This window comes from Scyliorhinus canicula, chromosome 11 (assembly GCF_902713615.1).
Source record: "Scyliorhinus canicula chromosome 11, sScyCan1.1, whole genome shotgun sequence".
Lineage (NCBI taxonomy): Eukaryota > Metazoa > Chordata > Chondrichthyes > Carcharhiniformes > Scyliorhinidae > Scyliorhinus > Scyliorhinus canicula.
The window spans coordinates 114,243,660-114,264,702 of record NC_052156.1 but is presented as its reverse complement, the minus strand read 5'-3'; the positions used below and the strand labels follow the sequence as shown (position 1 = coordinate 114,264,702).

At 42.5% G+C, this 21,043-nt stretch overlaps 1 protein-coding gene across 5 annotated transcripts in view; it reads left to right on the top strand.

Annotated features, from left to right (window-relative positions):
- The window catches only part of arhgef39 (Rho guanine nucleotide exchange factor (GEF) 39), a 96,583-nt gene that overhangs the window by 27,764 nt on the left and 47,776 nt on the right, over positions 1–21,043 (top strand). For 4 of the 5 annotated variants that reach the window (XM_038811111.1, XM_038811112.1, XM_038811108.1 and 1 more), the window contains 4 exons: positions 12,803–12,978; positions 13,091–13,185; positions 17,006–17,126; positions 17,970–18,088. In XM_038811111.1, the coding sequence (XP_038667039.1) occupies positions 12,803–12,978; positions 13,091–13,185; positions 17,006–17,126; positions 17,970–18,088 (511 nt within the window). The remainder of the gene's footprint in view (positions 1–12,802; positions 12,979–13,090; positions 13,186–17,005; positions 17,127–17,969; positions 18,089–21,043) is intronic. The other variant, XM_038811113.1, reaches the window with a different exon arrangement.

The window sequence follows — 21,043 nt, the reverse complement described above, 5'->3', positions numbered from 1 at the left end:
TCGGCCAAATGCTATCTTGATGTTCAGCGAAGTCACTCTCATCTCACCTCTTATGTTCAACTCTTTAGTCCACATTTGAACCAAGGCTGTAGTTGGGTCAGTAGCTAAGTGGCTCTGGCGGAACCCACACTGAATGTCAGCTAGCAGGTTATTGCTAAGCAAGTGCCGCTTGATAACGCTGTTGACGATATTGTCCATGACTTTGCCGATGATCAAGGGCAGACTGATGGGGCGCTAATTGGCTCAGTTTTGATTTGTCAAGTGTTTTGTGGACAGGACACTTCAGCAATTTTCCACATTACTGGAGAGATGCTACTGTTGTCGCTGTACTGGAACAACTTGGCTACAGGGCATGGATAGTTTTGGAGTACAAAGCTATAGGTCTTGATAACTTTCCTGCAATAGTGCTGTAGACTTGTATCATTCTAGGGATTCTATGATACAAGTCTTCAGCACCATAGCCGTTACAATATCCGATGCCTTCAGTTCTAGTTAGAAGTGCCTGCTATGAGTTGTGTTGCTGATGAAGACTTATGTTTGTTCCGGGCCAGAAGGATTATTTTTTTCAATTGTTTCTTATGATGCTGGCAATGTGTAGATGGCTATATTTTATTACTCCTCCTGACTGCCTTGAATCACTGCAATCCTTATAGGAATGGTGTTCCAAAATGATGTTAGTTCCAGGTGATGAAATCAATGTGTTGTATGTTCAATTCAGGATAATATGAGACTTGAAAATAAACTTGAGGGCGATGGTCCCTTTAAAGCATTGTTGCTTATCCCCTTTGTGATAGACATCACATATTTGGCAGTCTTGGTGAGTTGTTACTTTTCATCCTGTAGTTAGTTTGTCGACTGGATGAATCTATAATCAATAAGGGTCTACTCCTCTAGAGCAAGCTTAACACTAGGTCCATGGTTAGCAATGCTCTTAGGGCACAGTACCCGAAGAGAGAGAGCTTGTCTCTATGGCAGCAACAATATGCCGATAGAGGCGGATGGGCATTGCATCCCGTGACGGTGCATTGATTATAAAACCTTGATTGTTGTTTGTGTTGAATTCTTCTGTGTTGTGGCAGCTGCACCCATTCAAAAAAACTGGCAAATGTTCCATCAAACCCCTAATATGAGCTGTGTAGATAATGGGTGGGGGGGATCAGAGATTAGATACTTTTCCTGCATTTGTAATAAGGCCGATCCCATTCACTTTCTGGTTCATCCTGACCACTTGGATGCATTTTGGCACTGTGGGATGGGGTGCCAATGAAGGCCAATGGGAAGTCGCTGGGACTGCTCCCGTTCAAAGTGGTTATTGCCTGTTCTTGTGTAATGCAAATGCAACTTGGCTCTTGCCAGCTTAAATCTGGGTGCTATCCTGGTTCTGCTACTATTGGCTGCTTCATTAACAAAGAAGTTGTAAAAGGTACTGAACACCGTGGAGTCATCAGCCAATGACTTTACTCCTGCCCTTAAGACAGGTGTGGGGTAGTGAACATAGAACATACAGTGCAGAAGGAGGCCACTCAGCCCATCGCGTCTGCACCAACCCACTTAAGCCCTCACTTCCATCCTATACCCGTAACCCAATAACCCCTCCTAACCTTTTTGGTCACTAAGGGCAATTTTATCATGGCCATTCCACCTAACCTGCATGTCTTTGGACTGTGGAAGGAAACCGGAGTACCCGGAGGAAACCCACGCAGACACGGGGAGAACGTGCAGACTCTGCACAGACAGTGACCCAGCGGGGAATTGAACCCGGGATCCTGGTGCTGTGCAGCCACAGTGCTAATCACTTGTGCTACTGTGCTGCACAGTAGTGGTTTGAGAAGGCTTGCCTTCGGTAGGATTCCAGACATTGGAGGTGTTTTCTTTTGACCACCATCAATTACGTTCCTGTGCGACTCCTTGGGCCCATACTCAGTTGAATGCTGCCTTGGCGATAGCAGCTATCTTCCCCTTTCCTCTTGCATTCATGCCCAGAACAAGGCTGTGATTAGACCTGGATCCAAGTGAATCTGACAGAATTTAAACTAAGTATTGATGAGTATGTGTTGTTTGATGATTTATTGATGACACCTTTTATCACTTCATTAATTGTTCAGAGGAGGCTGATAGGGTGACAATGGGCCAGGTTAGGTATGCTACTTTTTTTCTGTGGATGAGACATAGCTGAGTCATCTTCCACATTGTCAGGTTGATGCTGTCACAGCTGTACTGGAATAGCTCGCCCTGACACACAGATCTCAGCATGATAATCAGAGCCCATAATATTTGCATTCGTCTGTTACAATGAGCTGGATTTTCCAGTCATTGGTATGTTGTGGTGTTGGAATCTTTGTTAAAACACAGAGCAACTGGGCTAAAGACCCTCTAAACCACTTCAGTGTTGTCCCTTTCATGCAAATCCCTGGTTTTGCCTTGGTAGAGGGAGCCATCTTGTCGCATTAGCTGCCAGGTTGTCTACCACCATTTTTGATTGGATGAGATAGGGTCCCAGAGCTTTGCTCTGAACCATTGTTTGTGGTACAGCTTCACTTAATCCATGACCTGGTTTTTTTGATGTTGAGCATGCAAGGAACTTTGCGAGGTACATAGCTCATTCACATGTATGTTGCTGTTGTCGCCCCTTGCATTCCGGCCCACATGCCACATTGAACCAGGATTTGTCTAATAGTTTGATGGTAAAGAAGGTTGCTCTGTTGTTACTATTGCCTCGAAGCAATGCTTTACATGAGCAACATTTAAATGGAGAAATCATAGAATAGAGTCATAGCATTCCTACAGTGAGAAGGAGGCCATTTGGCCCATCAAGTCTGCACTGACCCTTCGAATGTGCACTCCACCCATGTCCACCCTGCCCTATCCCCGTAACCTAACCTGTACATCCCTGGACACTAACGGGCAATTTAGCATGGCCAATCCACCTAACCTGTACATCTTTGGACTGTGGGAGGAAACCGGCGCATGCAGAGGAAACTCACGCAGACACAAGGAGAAAGTGGAAACTCCACACATACAGTCACCCATGGCAGGAATTGAACCCAGGTCTCTGGTTGCTGTGAGGCAGCAGTGCTAAATACTGTGCCACGCTGCTGTAAAAGGATATGAAAACTAAATGAAGAAAGCTCAATTCAGCATCTTCCCGAGATTCAGCAAAGACCCCTGCTTATTACATAAATTGTGTTCCATTTATGAATAAATTTGTTGAACGAAATGTACAAGGTAGTCTGGTCTCTATAAATTGAAGGGGAAATTGAAGGGCGGCACAGTGGTTAGCATTGCTGCCTCACAACTCCAAAGTCCCGGGTTCAATTCCGGCCTCTGGTGACTGTCTGGGTGGAGTTTGCACTTCACCCCATGTCTGCGTGGGTTTCCTCCGGGTGCTCCGGTTTCCTCCCACAGTCCAAGGATGTGCAGGTTAGATGGATTGGCCATGCGAAATTGCCCCTTAATGTCCAAAAGGTTAGGTCGGGTTACTGGGTTACAGGGAGAGGGTGGAAACCTGTACTTGGGTAGGGTGCTCTTTCCAAGGGCCATTGCAGACTCGGTGGGCCGAATGACTTCCTTCTGCACTGTAAATTCTATGATACATTTGATATATATATAGACAATTCTAATTGTGCTCCTCTTTTGTAACCAAGCCCATATCGTGGACTGTTTTAAAGTTTGAGAACTGAATGACCACTTGTGTGAGAGTTTGAAAATATTGGTGACCAGAGCAGTCCCTAAAGTTTCTCAGCATGCTTTTGTTTATACTCGGCTCAAAATTTATTTCAAGAGTATTTCTTTTTCGACAGACTATAAACTGTGAATGGGTATGACATTGTATTCATTTATTGAATTTCTGGTTACCAAGGTAAATTTGCTGAAACTTTCAAGGCTGCAAACTGTGATTTGTCACAGTCTTGATGTCTGTGGAACGAGTGACAATCTTAGAAAAATCTATATTAGTGATGTATTTAATTACAAAGCAGATTGAAATTGACAGCCCTGGTGACCTATTTGTGCACTTCGGGTGATAGATGCTTTCATCAACTTCTTTTCCCTTAGAATCACTTATTGCTCAAAGCAAATGGATTCGCTGTTTTATATTTAAGATCTATTCCCTCAAATGCCTGGAATGCTAGACAAAAATACATTTCTAAACAACAAAATATATATTTGCTTAGGCTCCAAGGAAGAAAATAGTCTTTTGGTTTGCATTCACATAGGACAGTTCAAGTGCCGTGCTTTACGTGCCAGAACTGAGTAAGTCAAACACTTGTTTTCAATCGAAACTTGAAGAGAAACCATATTCTAATCTTGGAGCGATTGCAATCCGTTTAAGTTGCAATAAAACACCATAATCAGTATTGTGCGCAGTTCTGATCGCCATATTACAGGAGGGTTGTAATTGCTCTGGAGAGAGTGCCGAGAAGATTTACTAGAATGTTGCCAGGGCTGGAGAATTGTAGCTAAGAGGAAAGATTGGAGAGGTTGGGGGTTGTTTTCCTTGGAGCAGAGAAGGCTGAGGGGTGACATGATTGAGGTGTACAAAATTGTGAGGGGTAGAGATAGAGAGGACAGGAGGAACCTGTTTCACTTGGTAGAGTTCAAGAACCAGGGGTCATAGGTTCCAGCGAATGGGCAGAAGGATTAGAGGGGACATGAGGGAAAACCTTTTGTACTCGGAGGGTGTTGGGCGTCTGGAATTTGGTGCCCGAGTTAGTGGTGGAGACCAGAGACTCTAATCTCTTCTTTTTTTTTAAAAAAAGAGGACCTGGTTCTGCACCGTAGAGCTTCAGGGCTATGGGTCGTGCACACGAAGTTGGGATTCGAACGGGCACCATGTGCCTTTGGATCGGTATGGACAAGATGGGCCGAATAGCTCCCTTCTCTGCTGTATCATTTCTATGGTTCCGCGATGTATTTTTTACCCCACTGGCTTCAATCTTTCAAGTACAGAATTGTACATTCATTTAATTTTGAAGACGGTCATGTCCATGGAGAAAAGAGGAAATCCATTCCCTAGTTTCGGGTACAACCACGTCAAAGGCTCAATGACACAGTTCAAAGAAGAATTTTTTTTTTTTTGCTACCTTGGTCAGCATTCAGCCATCAGATCCAAAGTGGTCACTGTTTTCGTAGCTGTACGTGGGATCCCGTTGTGTGTGAATTAGCTGAACTGTGGCCTTGCTTCAAAAGACACTGACTTTGTGACATGGTGACGCGAAAGACTAAGGAGGGAAGAAAAGCAGTACAAAGTAGCAGAGCTCCGTAACTATGACAAAGGAATCGATTATTGCTCCTTAAGGATGCAGCATCAATCCCTGCCGCGTGAACAAAGGCAGTGCCTCCATTAGAGCCTCTGATTAGAGACCCCCCACAGCTCTGTTCACAAGGGATCTTAAATAAAAGAACAAATTTGAAAGAATTTAGTTGAATCGACAATGGCTTCTGCCCTCAAGATTTTTTTTAAACGTTGAAACTGAAGATTTTTTGTTTTCCTCCCCGTCCACCTGTTTCACAACCACCCCCAAGCTGTTTTTTTATCTCTGAGAATTGGTGGGTGGTTGACCTGTTACACTCTAGAATGGTTTTGGATTGATGTATTGTATACGCCAACCCTGCCCATTAACAGTCACTGAACTTTTCAGTTATATTAAAATAAAATGATTTTACTTGCCCATGGTATCCAGGTGGCACTTCCAGGGTGCTAACCTGACAGTGCCAGGGTGCCTGGATGACACCAGCAGTGCCAAGGGAACACATTGCCCAAAGGGCATGTACCGGGGGGGGGGTCTCCGATCCCCTGGGAGACCCCCACAAGTGCTGCTGGGTCTGGTCACCATTTGTGGGGACCAGTGCTGAATGCCGCTCGGCCGAGGTCTCCGAGGCGAGGGAGATTGATCTCGCGCCTCTGGTAACTCAGGAATCTACACATTAACGTAAGACAAGCTGTCTCACTTTAATCAGCAGATTGTTAAATAATCCCGCCCACAATGGGCACGATTCACATTGCAACGTCTTTCAAGATTGCGTTAGATCTGACGAGGCGTTGCGAGCTGGTTAGATACCGGCAGTGGGGTCTCCCGGCAAGATCGCGTTAGATCTGACTAGGCGTTGCGAGCTGGTTAGATACCGGCAGTGGGGTCTCCCGGCTTCTATCAGCCACGCTGCACCACGGCGAGGCGCAGCATGGCTGTTGAATTGTGCAGAAAGTGTGAGAAGATATCAATGGGAATTGCTCCGGCATGATTCACACCGATTTTTGCACCTGAAATGGCGCTTATTTGGGGAAATTCTGCGCAAAATCTCTGACGTGTAGCTTTTGATCTTTGGTTATTCAGGAGGCCCTCCCAGCTTGGGAGGAGAAGCTGTGGATCGGGTTGGGACAGCTCTGCTCTGAAAAGTGGGAATTGAAATAGAAGTGGGTGGTCCCATAATTGTTGCTTTGGGTAGGAGAATGAAATGGTTGTCTGTGACAAAGCTTAGGATAAAATGGTTTGCATTCAGATAGTGTTTTTCATGGCCTTCAGACATCCTGGGGTGCTTTACAACCAATGACATACTTTTTGAAATGTTGTCAGTTATAACGTAGGAAAGTTCAAGGAGGGATAAGACTATACCCAGAGGGAAGAGGGATCATAATGTGAAATGTTGAATTTGAGTAATTAGTTACATCCAAAACTGGGATCCAGAACACCATGGCTAAGGTAGACTATGAAACTAGGTTAAAAGATGAGAGTGGGTAAGCAATGCCATTTCAGTTATATTAAAATAAAATGATTTTACTTGCCTATGGTATCCAGGTGGCACTTCCATTTTAATTCATTTTAAAGAATTAATTCATATTTTAAATGAATATACATTCCTTATGGAATAAAAACCACCTTGAGAAATGTGTTCTAACTTTGGTTAACAACATAAGTTAAAGATAATAAATTGAAGGAAGGGGCGTACAACATTGCTAAAAAGCAAATATTGACCCTGAGGATTATGAATGTTTAGGAATTCAACTAAAGATGATGAGGGAATTGGTAGGAAAATGGGAAATGCGAGTAAACCAGCAAGAGGCAGAAAAACAGATTGTAGAAGTTCTATAGTTATGTAAAAAGCAAGTGAGTAATAAAAGTACATGTCCCTTAGACATTTCCTTGGAGACAAAGACAGGTAAAATTATAATGGGAAGAGAGAGGAATAGGGCAACAGAAGGGGCATTAAACAAATATTTTCTACGGGATTTTCTGGCCCTTCCCACTGAAGTCGACCCTTGCCACCAGCTCCCCGGTGTTGGGAGGGGTGAGCCGCGCAAAACACCGTAGACTTTGGCAGGTCCAAAAGATACCACTGCTGGCCAATGGGAAACCACATCCTCTACGGGACAACCTGCTGCGGGGGCTGGGAAGTCCTGGTCAAGAAATCATTCAGAAATATTGGTGAGCCATGGGTCTATTGAAAATGAGGAATTGAGAGAAAATAGTATCAATAAAAAAAGGTCCTGGAGAAAGATATGGGACCAGAAGCCAATAAATCCCCTCAACCTGATGGCCAACATCCTCGGATTTAAGGACGGCTACAGAGATTGTGGATATATTGGTTTTGATCTACGCTCAGAATTCCCAAGATTCTAGAATAACCTACATTGGATTGGACGGTAGCAAATGCACTACTGTTCAAGAAAGAAAGGAGTGAGAGGCCACTCAGCCATATTTCAGTGGTAGGGAAAATGCCAGAATCTATTACGAGGAATCTGGTAACAGGTCACTGAGAAAATCATATGATTGGGCAGGAGTCAACACAGATTTATGAATGAAAATCAAGTCAGACAAATTTTGTTGAGTTTGTAATGAATAAGGTGGATAAGGGGGAACCATTAGGTGTAGTGTAGTGTACTTGGGTTTTCAAAGAGTATTCAATAGGGTGCCGCATGAGATCATTACACAAAATTAGGGCTGGTGGAATTGAGGGTAATATATTAACATGGATTGAGGATGGGATTAATGGATAGACAACTGAGTAGGAATAGACACATCAATTTCAGATTGGCTGGCTCCAGCTAGTGGGTACTGAAAGGATTACTGCTCGAGTCTCAGCTACGCACAATCTATATTAGAGACTTGGATGAGAGGACTGAATGTAATGTATCCAAGTTTACTGCGATACTTTAGTTGGGGAAGTGAGCTGTGAGAAGATTGAGGGAAGTGTAGACAAGGTAAGTGAGTGGATAGGAATGTGACAAATGGACTATAATATGGAGAAATGTGAGGTTCTTCACTGGTAGGGAAAATAGTAAAGCTGAATATTTTTTAAATAGTGAGAAACATGGAAATATTGGTATTCAGAGTAATCTGTGTGTGATTGTACAGCAATCGCAAAGCTAACATTCAGGCACAACAAGCAATTGGGAAAGATGTTTTAGATTTATGTGAAAATTATGTTAGATTTTATTACAAATCAATTGGCGTACAAGAGTAGAGAAGCCTTACTGTAATTATAAAGGGTTTATGTGAGGGGTATAGACAGAGTGGATCGTCAGAGGCTTTTCCCCAGGGTAGAGGGGTCAATTACTCGGGGGCATAGGTTTAAGGTGTGAGGGGCAAGGTTTAGAGTAGATGTACGAGGCAAGTTTTTTTTACACAGAGGATAGTGGGTGTCTGGAACTCGCTGTCGGAGGAGGTGGTGGAAGCAGGGATGATCGTGACATTTAAGGGGCATCTTGATAGATACATGAATAGGATGGGAATAGAGGGATACGGACCCAGGAAGTGTAGAAGATTGTAGTTCAGTCGGGTAGCATGGTCGGCACGGGATTGGAGGGCCGAAGGGCCTGTTCCTGTGCTGTACTTTTCTTTGTTCTAACACCTGGAGCACTGTGCAGATTTGGTCTCCTTCCCTCAAGAAGGAGACAGTTTCCTTCGAGGGAATGAAATGAAGGTTTACTAGACTGATTCCTGATGAGGAAATTCCATGAAAAGAAATTGGGCCGATATTCCTTGGAGTTTTGAAAAATGTCAGGTGATCTCATTTAAACTAGGAATTCTTTGGGGATTTGACAGGATAGATTTTGGGAAGATGTTCCCCTGGTTGATGAGTCTAGAACTAGAAGCCACAGATAAGAATGGGGTCAGCTACTTAAGACCGGGGTGAGAATTTTTTGCCTTGGAATATTGAATCTCTGATATTCTCTAGCCCAGAATACATTTGAATATATTCAAGACAGATCGACAGATACAAAGGGAATTGAGGGGAATGGTAATAGTACAGAAGTTGCAGTTGAGGTAGAAGTCCTGCCATGATCTTATTACATATTAGAGGAGGCTCAAAAGGCTAGCCCTGCCCCTATTTCTTCTGTCCTTAGAATGCCTTTCACTAATCCGCTCGGTGCCATGAGCAGACTGAACGCTGGTTTATAGAGATTGGGAAGAAATAAGGGGCTTAGAAGGTGGTTCTTGAAGAACTCAACCTGCTGATGGTTGAATGACTGGAGGTGAGGGAAAAATTGCTAAACAATGTGCAATTGGGAGTGGAAGCAGGCAGAGGCTTGGAGATAATAGAAGACTGAGATATCCCTATGAATAATCTTGATCTTTGAGATGACCATATAGAATGAGAAGGTTCTTTGTTCATTATTCTTGTGGACTATGGATGTGGTAAATCTCTCATCCAAAAAAGTATAACATGGGATCTTAATTTATTGTCCAGTTTGCTTTCGCAATTGTTGAAGATGAGGGTTTCATCCTCTTTGTGCCATGCAAAGGAATGGGTATGAATTAGGACATTGTGTGTTGACTATGATGGCTGGTGCAGTATTAACTGCTATTTTGGCTAACCCTTCAGTGCATTACTGAGGGAGTGCTGCCTATTGCAGGTGCCACATTTTGGATGAGGTACACGAAATCAAAGTTCCGTTTGAATGTCCAAAAGATCCCATGGCAGTATTGGAAGTTGTTCTCCTAACATTCCTCCAGCAATCTTTGGTGGCAGCCTTCTGTCTCACAAGGCGATGGTTTGCACCACGGTCGCCTAACAATGAGCACCACCAAAACGGATTACCTGGGGGTCAATTTGTTTTCTGTATGCAGAGTGGTACATGGTAAAATAGCTGCTACCTTTTCCACAAAATAGTGGCTTCACTTCAAGAGTAATCTACTGGTTGGGATAAGGCTTTCGGGTTTTCCAGGGATGTGAACGGCGCCATATTAATGAAAAATGGTGTAGAATTTGATGGGCCCGGAAATCCTGTTTGCGGCCATTGGCGAGCCGCCTATGCCACGGGGAACCAGATGATCCCATTGGCAGCCAATGACAAGTTCCCTCTGTCGCGGGGATAGCCGGGGTGGGGGTGGGTGGTTGGAGAGAATGTGTGGAGGATGGAAAACTCTGGCCACAGTATTTGGCTGAGCAAAACAATCTTTTTTTTATTACTGCTTTTATAATGTTTTAGCACTTTTACGCTTCAGATGAATGTTTACATGGCGTTTTCTGGTTTGCACACTTGTGGTTAGGTATTCATTCTGGAATCCAGAAAATTCTGAAGCCCAGAGATGGCTTGACTGGTCCCAAGCATTGCTGACTAGGGATATAGTATATTGTTACTTCGGAGAGACACTTTATTTCGCATCAAAACTTACTTTCAGCTCGTAGTTTCATTTCAGGCTTCTGCAGTTTCAAGAGAATATCACCCGGACTTGTAGAAGAGAGGGTCAACCCCACAGTGGCCTTCTGGAGAGGATTAGTTAGATCTTGTCGGAGAGAGTTAGTTATATCTCTTCATCTAGGCTGCCATAATCAAAACTGAAACCAAGCTAGAACCTCATGACTCTGAATACATTCCAGTGGAATCAGATCCAATTACCACCTGTTACAGGACAGAGCACAGTCTTTTGGGCCAATTCATTGGCCACCAGCCAAATCAATCAAACTGAGTCATCAGTTTGGCCCGTCTGCACGTCACCAATCTAAATCAGCACAGGCTTCTGCTTAAATTAAAAGCACAGGCCACTGCTTCCTTCTGCTTGAAATAAGGACAAAGGGCTGCCTTAAAGACACATGTCCATAAATCATCCATGGATCAAAAATGTAACGGCAAAGCAAAGAAAGGGGAAATAAGGGAATAAACAGGGAATGAACAAAAAGGACCCGTACAATATTCACACAGCAGACCAGGAAGTTAAAAGAATTTAAACAAATGTTGCTGTCAGTTCAGTGGAGTCATGGGTCATGGCAGTAAATGCTAATGTCCAAGCCAATGCATTATGTCTGATTTGCCATCATGGTTGTTATGTAGACAAAAGGAAGACCCATTTTATAAGCAGTGATGATCAACAAACGACAATGTGATGAATGACTGATTGCTCCTTCAAATCATCCTTTGATGTTAGCCCCGATAAAGTGTTCAGATATTGTAGTGGCGTATAACCCATGACTTTCTAAGTCAGGGACACCTGAATCAAACTGACACGAAGGCAGACCCTATGAAGGAACCCAGACAACATTAAAAAAAACTTCCTCTTGTCAGATTATTATGACGATTGACTTCTCTAGTCCAATATTTGGGCAGGATGTTTTTGTATAGAGGTACAGCTGCCCTTCCCTGGAATATCTCTCCGAGAATTTGGTTCCTAATTTGTATCACAGTCCAATGACAGCCCAAGCATAACTGTAATTTTCTAATCACTATTTCACAGCAAATTTATTGAAGCAACATACGTAATAATTGCCTTAAGGTATTGTATGTTGTGCTGTCATTGAATGACACGAGGTCTTCTGTAACATTATTTACCTATCATTTTACAAAATTTAATATGCTTAAATTTTGCTCTTCCCTCTTAAAAAAAAAATCTGTTACTGCTAATTATGTAATTTTTGTTTTGCTTCATGTCTTGCAGTATAGATGTGCAAGGACATTTTACCTTTCTCAGACTCATTCTCTCTTCTTGCCCTGTTGCCGACACAGTTACAAAGCACTTGTTTTGTTGTTGTGTTACTTTCTGTGGTGTACTTGGACTTCTTCCTAAGGTGGTGCCTGTAATGGTGCCGCTGTTGATTTTCTCAATAGACAGCCGTTTGCCACGGCTTGCGCTCAGTTTCTCAAATCAACACCAAAGGGAGCCTGATTGCATATGCCCCTCTGGCATGCATACAAACACCAGTGTCCCGAAGCACAACCTGAACAAAACCCCAAAATACAATTCGATTCAATTGCTTGTAATTGGGGGCAGCAGGGTAGCATGGTGGTTAGCATAAATGCTTCACAGCTCCAGGGTCCCAGGTTCAATTCCCGGCTGGGTCACTGTCTGTGTGGAGTCTGCACGTCCTCCCCCTGTGTGCGTGGGTTTCCTCCGGGTGCTCCGGTTTCCTCCCACAGTCCAAAGATGTGCGGGTTAGGTGGATTGGCCATGAGAAATTGCCCGTAGTGTCCTAATAAAAAAAAGTAAGGTTAAGGGGGGGTGGGGGGGGGGGGGGGTTGTTGGGGTACGGGTATAGGGTGGATACGTGGGTTTGAGTAGGGTGATCATGGCTCGGCACAACATTGAGGGCCAAAGGGCCTGTTCTGTGCTGTACTGTTCTATGTTCTAATTCAAAAGATTGTAATTACCTCTGGAATGCGAGACTGCAACTCATGGGGTTAAAATCGTATGGAGGCTTAATTGGTCAGTTTTACTAAAAAGAAAACCTTAAATAAATATTCCGGTAACCAAACCAGAATTCTAGCATTTACTATATTTTGAAAATGAAATTCAGGTCCTGCTTTCAAGTCATCTTTTGCCTAATTCGTGATGATCTGTACCTTTCTGTAATTGTTTTTCACAACCAGCAGCCAACATTCAACTCTATACCCCAAAGGCGAGAGAGATTCAACTGACGTGCTCAAGGGGAGGTGCCACCATAGAGGAGCAGAGAGCACGCTGGGAAAGAAAAAGGATTCGAACAGCAAAAGAGCTAGTTGAGACTGAGCAGAGGTACTTCGAGCAGCTGGAGTTGGTTGTAGTGGTAAGATGGAGAATGCGGCAGCAATTTGTTTGACTTGCATGCTTTGAATACCGATTTTTCTACAAATCACCTCTATTTTTTATCAATTGTTAACAGACTTGCCTTCTGTTAGTATTTCATAGAGATCTTAAAAGCAAAGGGAACACTGCAGCCAGATATAAGAGATGACATATTTTGCACTTTGAAAGCCATCCATTCAATAAACAGGTATGATTATTTGACAACATATTTTGAATTTTAATGTCTTTCTCAGTAAAACAACACTTGTTGATCGGCTTGTGTTCACACATTTGTTTTCATCTGAGCTTATTGATCTTTGCCTGAAAGGGGAGAACTTGCATTCATATGGTGCCGTCAATACATGTCTTCAGGACATCCCAAATTGCTTCTAATGGTCGTTACTATTAATTGCACAGACAAAGGCGGTCATGCAGCAGAAGGTGTTGCCCACAAAAACGACAACTAACCAGTTTGTGTTTTTGATGCAGTTGATTGAGGTACACGAGAGTAATTCCATGGGCAGAATTTTTACAGCCCCTCCTGCCGGGGGGGGGGGGGGGGGGGGGGGGTCTTCTGGCCCCCTGCCAGAGCCAATGGACCTTTCAACGGCCTGACGCATTTTAGGGTCCTGCGCCCATCGCAACGGGGCCTTTAAATTCCACCCTGCGTTCTTGTTAAGGTGGGACCTTTTACTTCCACTTGAATGGGGCTTCAGTTAAAAGTCTTGATCAATAAATTACAGATCAATAGTTGTGACTTTCTGTGCTACACGGAGGCATTTATGGAGCCTCTTCGTCCAGTTAATTGTTTAATTGTTCCCCATTATTCCCGCTTTGGTGTGGCAGGTCTGCAGAGCTTGATCTGATCCGTTGGTTGTGGACTCTGTCCATGTAATGCCATTTGCACCGTTAGGCACTCGAGTAGTCCTGTGTTGTAGCTTCACCAGGTTGGCATCTCACTTTTAGGTATGCCTGGTACTGCTCCTGGCATGCCCTCCTACACTTATCATTGAACCAGAGTTGATCTCCCAGTTTGATGGCAGTCGTGAACTGGCCTATCGTTTCCGGCTTTCAGTCTCCTTCCTTTCTTGAATTAAAGGTGTTATGTTTGCTATTTTCTAATCCGTTCCAAAATCTGAAGAATTTTGAAAGATTAGAAAAAACACCTCTAGCACCGATGCAACCACCTGTTTTAAGATCGTAGGATGCAGACCATCTGGTCATAGGGGCTTGTCAGCATTTACGATAGCACAGTGGTTAGCACTGTTGCTTCACAGCATCAGGGACCCGGGTTCAATTTCCGGTTTGGGTCGCAGTCTGTGCAGAGTCTGCATGTTCTCCATGTGTCTGCGTGGGTTTCCTCCGGGTGCTCCAGTTTCCTCCTACAAATCTCTATAGACGTGCTGTTAGGTAAATTGGACATTCTAAATTTTCCCTCTTATGTACCCGAGCAGGCGCCAGAGTGTGGTGACTAGGGGATTTTCACAGTAACTTCATTGCAGTGTTCGTGTAAACACTACTTGTAAACAAGCCTACTTGTGACACAAATAAAGATTATTATTATTAATAGCTTTTTCAGCACCTTTTTCCTGGTGTTGGCGATTGTCTTAAGTTCCTCCCTCCCTTTCACATCTATTTATCAGAAGAGCAACAATAAAAAAACTGTTTAACACCTCTGCCATTTCCTTGTTTTCCATTATCAATTCCCCCGATTCTCTCTCCAGAGGACAAGACTGGCCTTAGTTATTTGTTTCCTATTTAAATGCTTGTTGAAGCTTCTACTATCTGATTTAATATTACTAGCTAGCTTTCCCTCAAATACTACTTTTTCCCTCTATTTTTTTAAACTCATTCTTTGCTGGTTCTTAAAATATGTCCAATCTTCTATTCTGCTAATAACCTTTGCAGACTTATACAGTGGCTATTTCAATTTGACACTATAACTTCCTTATTTAACCACGCCTGAGACATCCTTCTCAAGGAGGCATTCTTTTCCACTGGATGAAGGTTTGAGTTTTTAAATATCTTCTTAAAAGTTTGCCACTGCGTTTCTACTGCCCTGTCTTTAAACTAGTTTCCTAGTTCATTTTAGTGATCTCTGCTTCATATTCTTACTTTAATTATCTTGATTTATGTTTAAAATACTAGTTGTAGCTTCATATTTCTACCCTTCAAACTTAACATGAAATTTTAACGTGTTTTGATCACTGTCACCTAGAGACCCCTTTACAATTGATTAATTCTGTCTCATTGATTCTGATTGAATCAGATATAGCTCTTTAGGCTAAAGGGATCAAGGGATATGGGGAAGCTGAGATCAGGGTACTGAACTTGATGAACAGCCAAGATCATAATGAATGGTGTCGTAGGCTTGAAGGGCCAATGGTCTCCTCCTTCTATTTTCTATGGATTCTTCTATGTATCATTACAAGGTGTAGAGTAGTCTGCTCCGTGGTTGGCTCTAGAAGATGCTACAGACCCTCTTATTGACTGACCTCATTAACACTACACCCTGTATGCTTCACCCGATGCCAATGCTTATGTAGTTACATTGTATATCTTGTGTTGCCCTATTATGTATTTTCTTGAATTTTGTTTAATTCCCTTTTCTTCCCATGTACTGAATGATCTGTTGAGCTGCTTGCAGAAAAATACTTTTCACTGGACCTCGGTACACGTGACAATAAACAAGTCCAATCCAAGCCATTAAGAAATTATCCCAAATACATTTGCTGATCTCATTTCCCAGGCTACCTTTGCCAATCCGATATTCCCAATCAATATGAAGATTAAAGTCACTCATGATTAGGGGAGGCGGTGGCGTACTGGTATTGACACTGGACTAGTAATCCAGAGACCCAGCCTGATACTCTGGGGTCCCGGGTTCAAATCCCACCATGGCGGATGGTCAAATTTGAATTCAATAAAAATCTGGAAGTAATAGTCTAATAACGACCAGGAAACCATTGACGATTGTCATAATAAGCCATGTGTTTCACTCATGTCCTTCAGAGAAGGAAATATGCCATCCTTACCTTGCCTGGCCTACATGTGATTCTAGACCCACACAGTGATGTGGTTGACTCTTAACTGCCCCCCACTGAAATGGCCTAGCAAGCCACTCAGTTCAAAGGCAATAAGGGATGGACAATAAATGCTAGCCCAGCCAACAACGCCCACATCCCAAGATGAATTTTTTTTAAAATGATTATCGCACTACCTTTGTTGTGGGGTGCCATTTATTTCTTCCTGTATACTCTGTCCTTCAGCGTAACTACTGTTTATAAATTACTCTAACTTTCTCTTATTTTCCCATTTCATATTTTCATCCAAACCAATTCTACATCTTGCTCTTTTGAGCTGAGTCTGTACTAATGACATCCTTAATTAACAGAGCTACCCCACTACCTTCCCTAGTCTCCGACTTTTCAAAATGCCAAATGCCTTTCCATATTCAGGTCCAGCCCTGAGGATAGCAATGTCGTGACTGAAAAGGGGATTTGGGTTATATGCTGAGCGTCTGCACAAATATCATTTTGGGGATCTAAAAAATGGCGCTGTCTTGTATGCCTGTTTGATTTTTACGTCATGATCTGTGGTAGAAATTTATTGGATGCTGTTAGTTTTGTAACTCAGTGATCCCTATTTAGATGCTTTAAAGTTAGCATTGAAGTCAAATAAATATGTAGTCAACGCTCCGAAGGTTTCCCTGCAACCTTGAAAGATTCTATCAGCAGTCATGCTTAGGTTTGACTTTTCTGTTGCTCCAATTCTGTAGCCTTCGGAGTCCAACTGAATTGTAGCTTGCAAATATACCAGTCGTCTGGACGAGGTGTGACTGGAAGTATGACTTTCATTTGATCTTGTCTTCTAACCTAACCTCCCTTTGAATCTGGTAACATTGAATTGCCCTATATTTGTTAGTTTTAAGAAACAAAACTTTGTTATGGATAATAAAGCATTCACTTGCTTTGTTTAAATTGTGAGACATGCCACTCAGTAACAGACTTTTAAATTATCTCACACAGGACGTTACTGAGTAATCTTGAAGATGGGAAGTTTGGGTTGGCCTTTGACATCTTCTGCCCTCAACTCCAGCTTTATACCACTTATACGGACAACATGGAGCATGCTGTCAAAGTCCTACAGGTAACGCCGCAATGATCTGAGCCATTGAGGGTGTGCTTGTAATGACAGATTAACATTATGAGAAGAATTTAAATAGGTTATCCTACCACTCTGCTATTCTGATGATGCGAGTCAGATGATACCATATTGAAATGGATTTCTTCTGAAAGGAAAGGCTAATTGTCCAATGAGGTCCCCGCACTGTCTAATTAAATTTGGCATATGTGGCACAACCATCATAATTTAGACTTTGATCATGAAGGATATGCACGTTGAAAGCATTCTTTGCTCATTACCGCTTTTGCTGTCAGCTTTCTCTGCAACCTGCTCTTTCCCTAATTAATTCGGAGTTGGTTCTTTGAAAGATTGTTCAGCCTCTCCTCGCCCCCTTCATCATGAGGACACTGTCTTGCTCCTTCAAAGTTCGTCGGAGTAAACTCCTGGAGTCACCTCTTTGACATTTCCCACCCTGTGTACTTATTTATCTCTTTGAGATCCTGAGCTAGAGAGATATCACTGTCTTAATTAAGAAGAAGGATGTGACCATAGTAAATTGACTGATTTCATTGATTAAGGACTAGCTGCACAAGTAGCATTGATTTTAACAGTGGGTCTACATAAATGTAATTGTTGGAACATGGGGCTGCATAATTAGGATGATGTGACAGAGAATGGTTGGTTTGTCCTTTTCAACCTTCAGTATCATCTCTGTGCATAATAATGCGCCCCTGTGCAATTAGTTTCAATCGAAAAATGTTACGAAATATCTTTTCAGTGGGAAAGAAGAGACCATTGAGATTAATGTATTCGGCCAACATCTGTAAGTTTTATTAATTAATATGCATCTTGTGTGGACTAATTTAGGAACAAATGAGGAAGAATAAACGATTTGCACGATTTAAGAAACTGCAAGAGTCGAGACCAGAATTCCAAGGGTTGACACTTGAGGATTTGCTCCCTCTACCTCGCAAGCGTGTTTATCAGTAAGTACACATCAGTTTCTGTGGTCATTTCTCCATTATCTCCCTCAATACATGCACAATCCATTATCATGTTATTTGATAATTTAATATAAGGCCATGAAAATTTTTAACTTTAACCTTTTGCTGGAAAATGAATTGAAAGTCATCCTAACTTATGGAGATGAAATCATCACTTGCCTAGATGGATCTGGTCGAGTGATTTTCTATTAGTCATTCTTCTGCTTATATGTTGCCCAGTTTGTCCATATTTTAATACTCCTAGTCACAATGGCATGCCATTTTGAACTATTGCCCAATTACCAATTTTAGTCCTCAATTTTGTTGTGAAAGGGACTGATAACTTTTTTTAAAAAGGTGAATTTACCCAACAACCAATGGAAAGAACCAATGGATAAGATTTCAGTTTTTTTAGACTTTTGTTGTAACAAAGAAACTACATTAATCAAGGACCAAACATTAATTAACAGGTTAATTAATGCATCAAACTAAAGAAATAGGTAAGCTTCGCATTCGCTGAAACAGCCAAAATATGTCTTGCAAAACACTCCTCTTCAACATCACTCCTCTGGCAGATATGGAGCAAGGTCCACTTCTCTCTAGCACACAATGAGACTTCCAGTGTCCTTTGATAATTGGTCCACTCTGCCTGACATTTTCCTGATACGGTCATCACCAGTGAGGTATACCGTGGCGACTTCCTGTCCTTTAAAACTTTAAGAGTCCTTTCTGATCTGTTCGGTTTCCATTTTTTAAATAAATTTAAAGTACCCAATTATTTAGTTATTTATTTTCCCAATTAAGGGGCAATTTAGCGCGGCCAATCCACCTAACCTGCATATCTTTGGGTTGTGGGATGAAACCCACACAGATATGGGGAGAAATAGCAAACTCCACACGGACAGTGACCCAGGGCCGGGATTCGGACCCAGGTCCTCAGCGCCGCAGTCCCAGTGCTAACCACTGTGCCACATGCCGTCATCTGTTACCTTTCTTTTGAACAGAAAGCAAACTCTTTGAAGCATCCTGCTTGGTCTTGACACAGAAAGCAGTTTTCCCAACTTTTCCACAGCTATAACTTCTTGCTCTCCATCTCAACTGCAGCTGAGGCATTGTAAAAGTTGATAAAATTATTGCTTTTTAAAAAAAGTTTAAAATATTTTCAAAAATTCCAATTAAGGGGTAATTTAGCATGACCAATTCGTCTACCCTGCACATCTTTGAGTTGTGAGGGTGAGACCCACGCAGACACGTGGGGGTGAGAGCCACGCAAACACGGGGAGAATGTGCAAAGATAAAACGATCGCTTGACACCTCAATATTTGATGTTCGAGTTTCTGTCGCATGGCAACCAGATCACATGGACATTTTTTCCAAACTGAGGTGTTTATCAGGAAGACTAATCATACAATCCTTTCCAGAATTCTTTGTTTTAATTTAAGTTATAGGGACAAATTGTCTTGTAAAGCTCATGATAATTCATCAAACCCTAATTAACAACTTTCTTACCAACACTATCAATGCCCTAAAACCTGGTGCCTGACATATCCCAAGCAATTTTATTTTGCTGTTGAAATAATTTAACAGATTGCAAACTTAGAGGACAGTACCCTGGCTGTATGTGCTGCATTACTGCATATTTGCTTTGCTAGCACCTAATGCTTTCCAACATACTCCAATTTGGGGATGAAATTTCCTGTGTACTCATGGCCAATTTAGAAAAAAAAAATCTTTGAAGCTGGATGTTGCTGGCGAGGCCAGCTTTTACCGCCCATTCTTAGTTGCTTTTGTAAAGGTGGTGGTAGATCACCTTCCTGAACAGTTACCTGTTTTTTTTATCAGAGAAGCCCTACAGTGCAGAAGGAAGCCATTTGGCTCATTGAGTCTACACCGACTTTCTGAAAGTGCATCCTACCTAGGCTCGCTCCCCCACCCTAGCCCTGTTACCCCATCTAACCTTTGGACACTAAGGGGCAATTTAGCTTGGCGAATACATCTAACTTGCACATCTTTGGACTGGATTTAGTGCTCATCTCTAGTTGACCTTGGGAAGGTCGTGGTGAGCTGCCTTCCTGAACCGCTGCTGTCCCTGTAGGTACACACAGTGCTGTTGGGGATTCCAGGATTTTGACCCAGTGACAGTGAAGGAATAATGATATATTTCCAAGTCATTCCTTCTCTCTTCATGGTTAGTAGCAGGGTTCTATCACAATGTTTTTTCGATCATCTTTCAGACAGACTAGGAGTTTCACCTATAACATTAACTTGACCAATTGATTATGTCTTCATGAATAATTGGAGGAAAGTGTCATTTAGTTTAATAACTATCTGATGTTGATTCTCAACTACAGCTCCGTGTTGATATCTTCGTGAATCTCACCAATTAGGTGACTGCTTATTGTTGAAGGAATTTACTTGCCGTTTTGTGCCTGCCAGATGAATTTTCCAGTGAATCAAAATAAGCCTTTTTCCATTGGTTATTAATCTTAACAAAGTTCATATACTCTGCACCAAACTGCCTTTTGAAGAAAGTTCTAAAGACTCACTACCCTCTGAGAGAAAGAAACATATCTTCTCACCTCTATTTTAAATGAGCATCCTCCAAAGGGGATTGGAATATTCATGTTAAGAGTATCTCGCTCCTCTTTGGTCCAAGCAATCAGTCCTCAGAAAACCACAGCTTCAGTTCTTTACGTCCCCACCTCAACTCATTCTCCCATCACCTTTGTCTTAAATGCTTACTCCTTTGGCCAGGCGCTTTCACTCCACACAATCGACCCTTTCTCCTATCTTCAGAATTCTTATTCCACCTGCACCCTCTTCTCTCTCTCCTCTCCTCTCCTCTCTCTCTCCCCCCCCCCCCCCCCCCCGTCTCTCTCGATATTTTAGTTACTCTGCTGGTGTGGCATGTCAACCTACTTCCCTCTGAACTTGCAGCACCCTGTTCTCTCAAGTCCA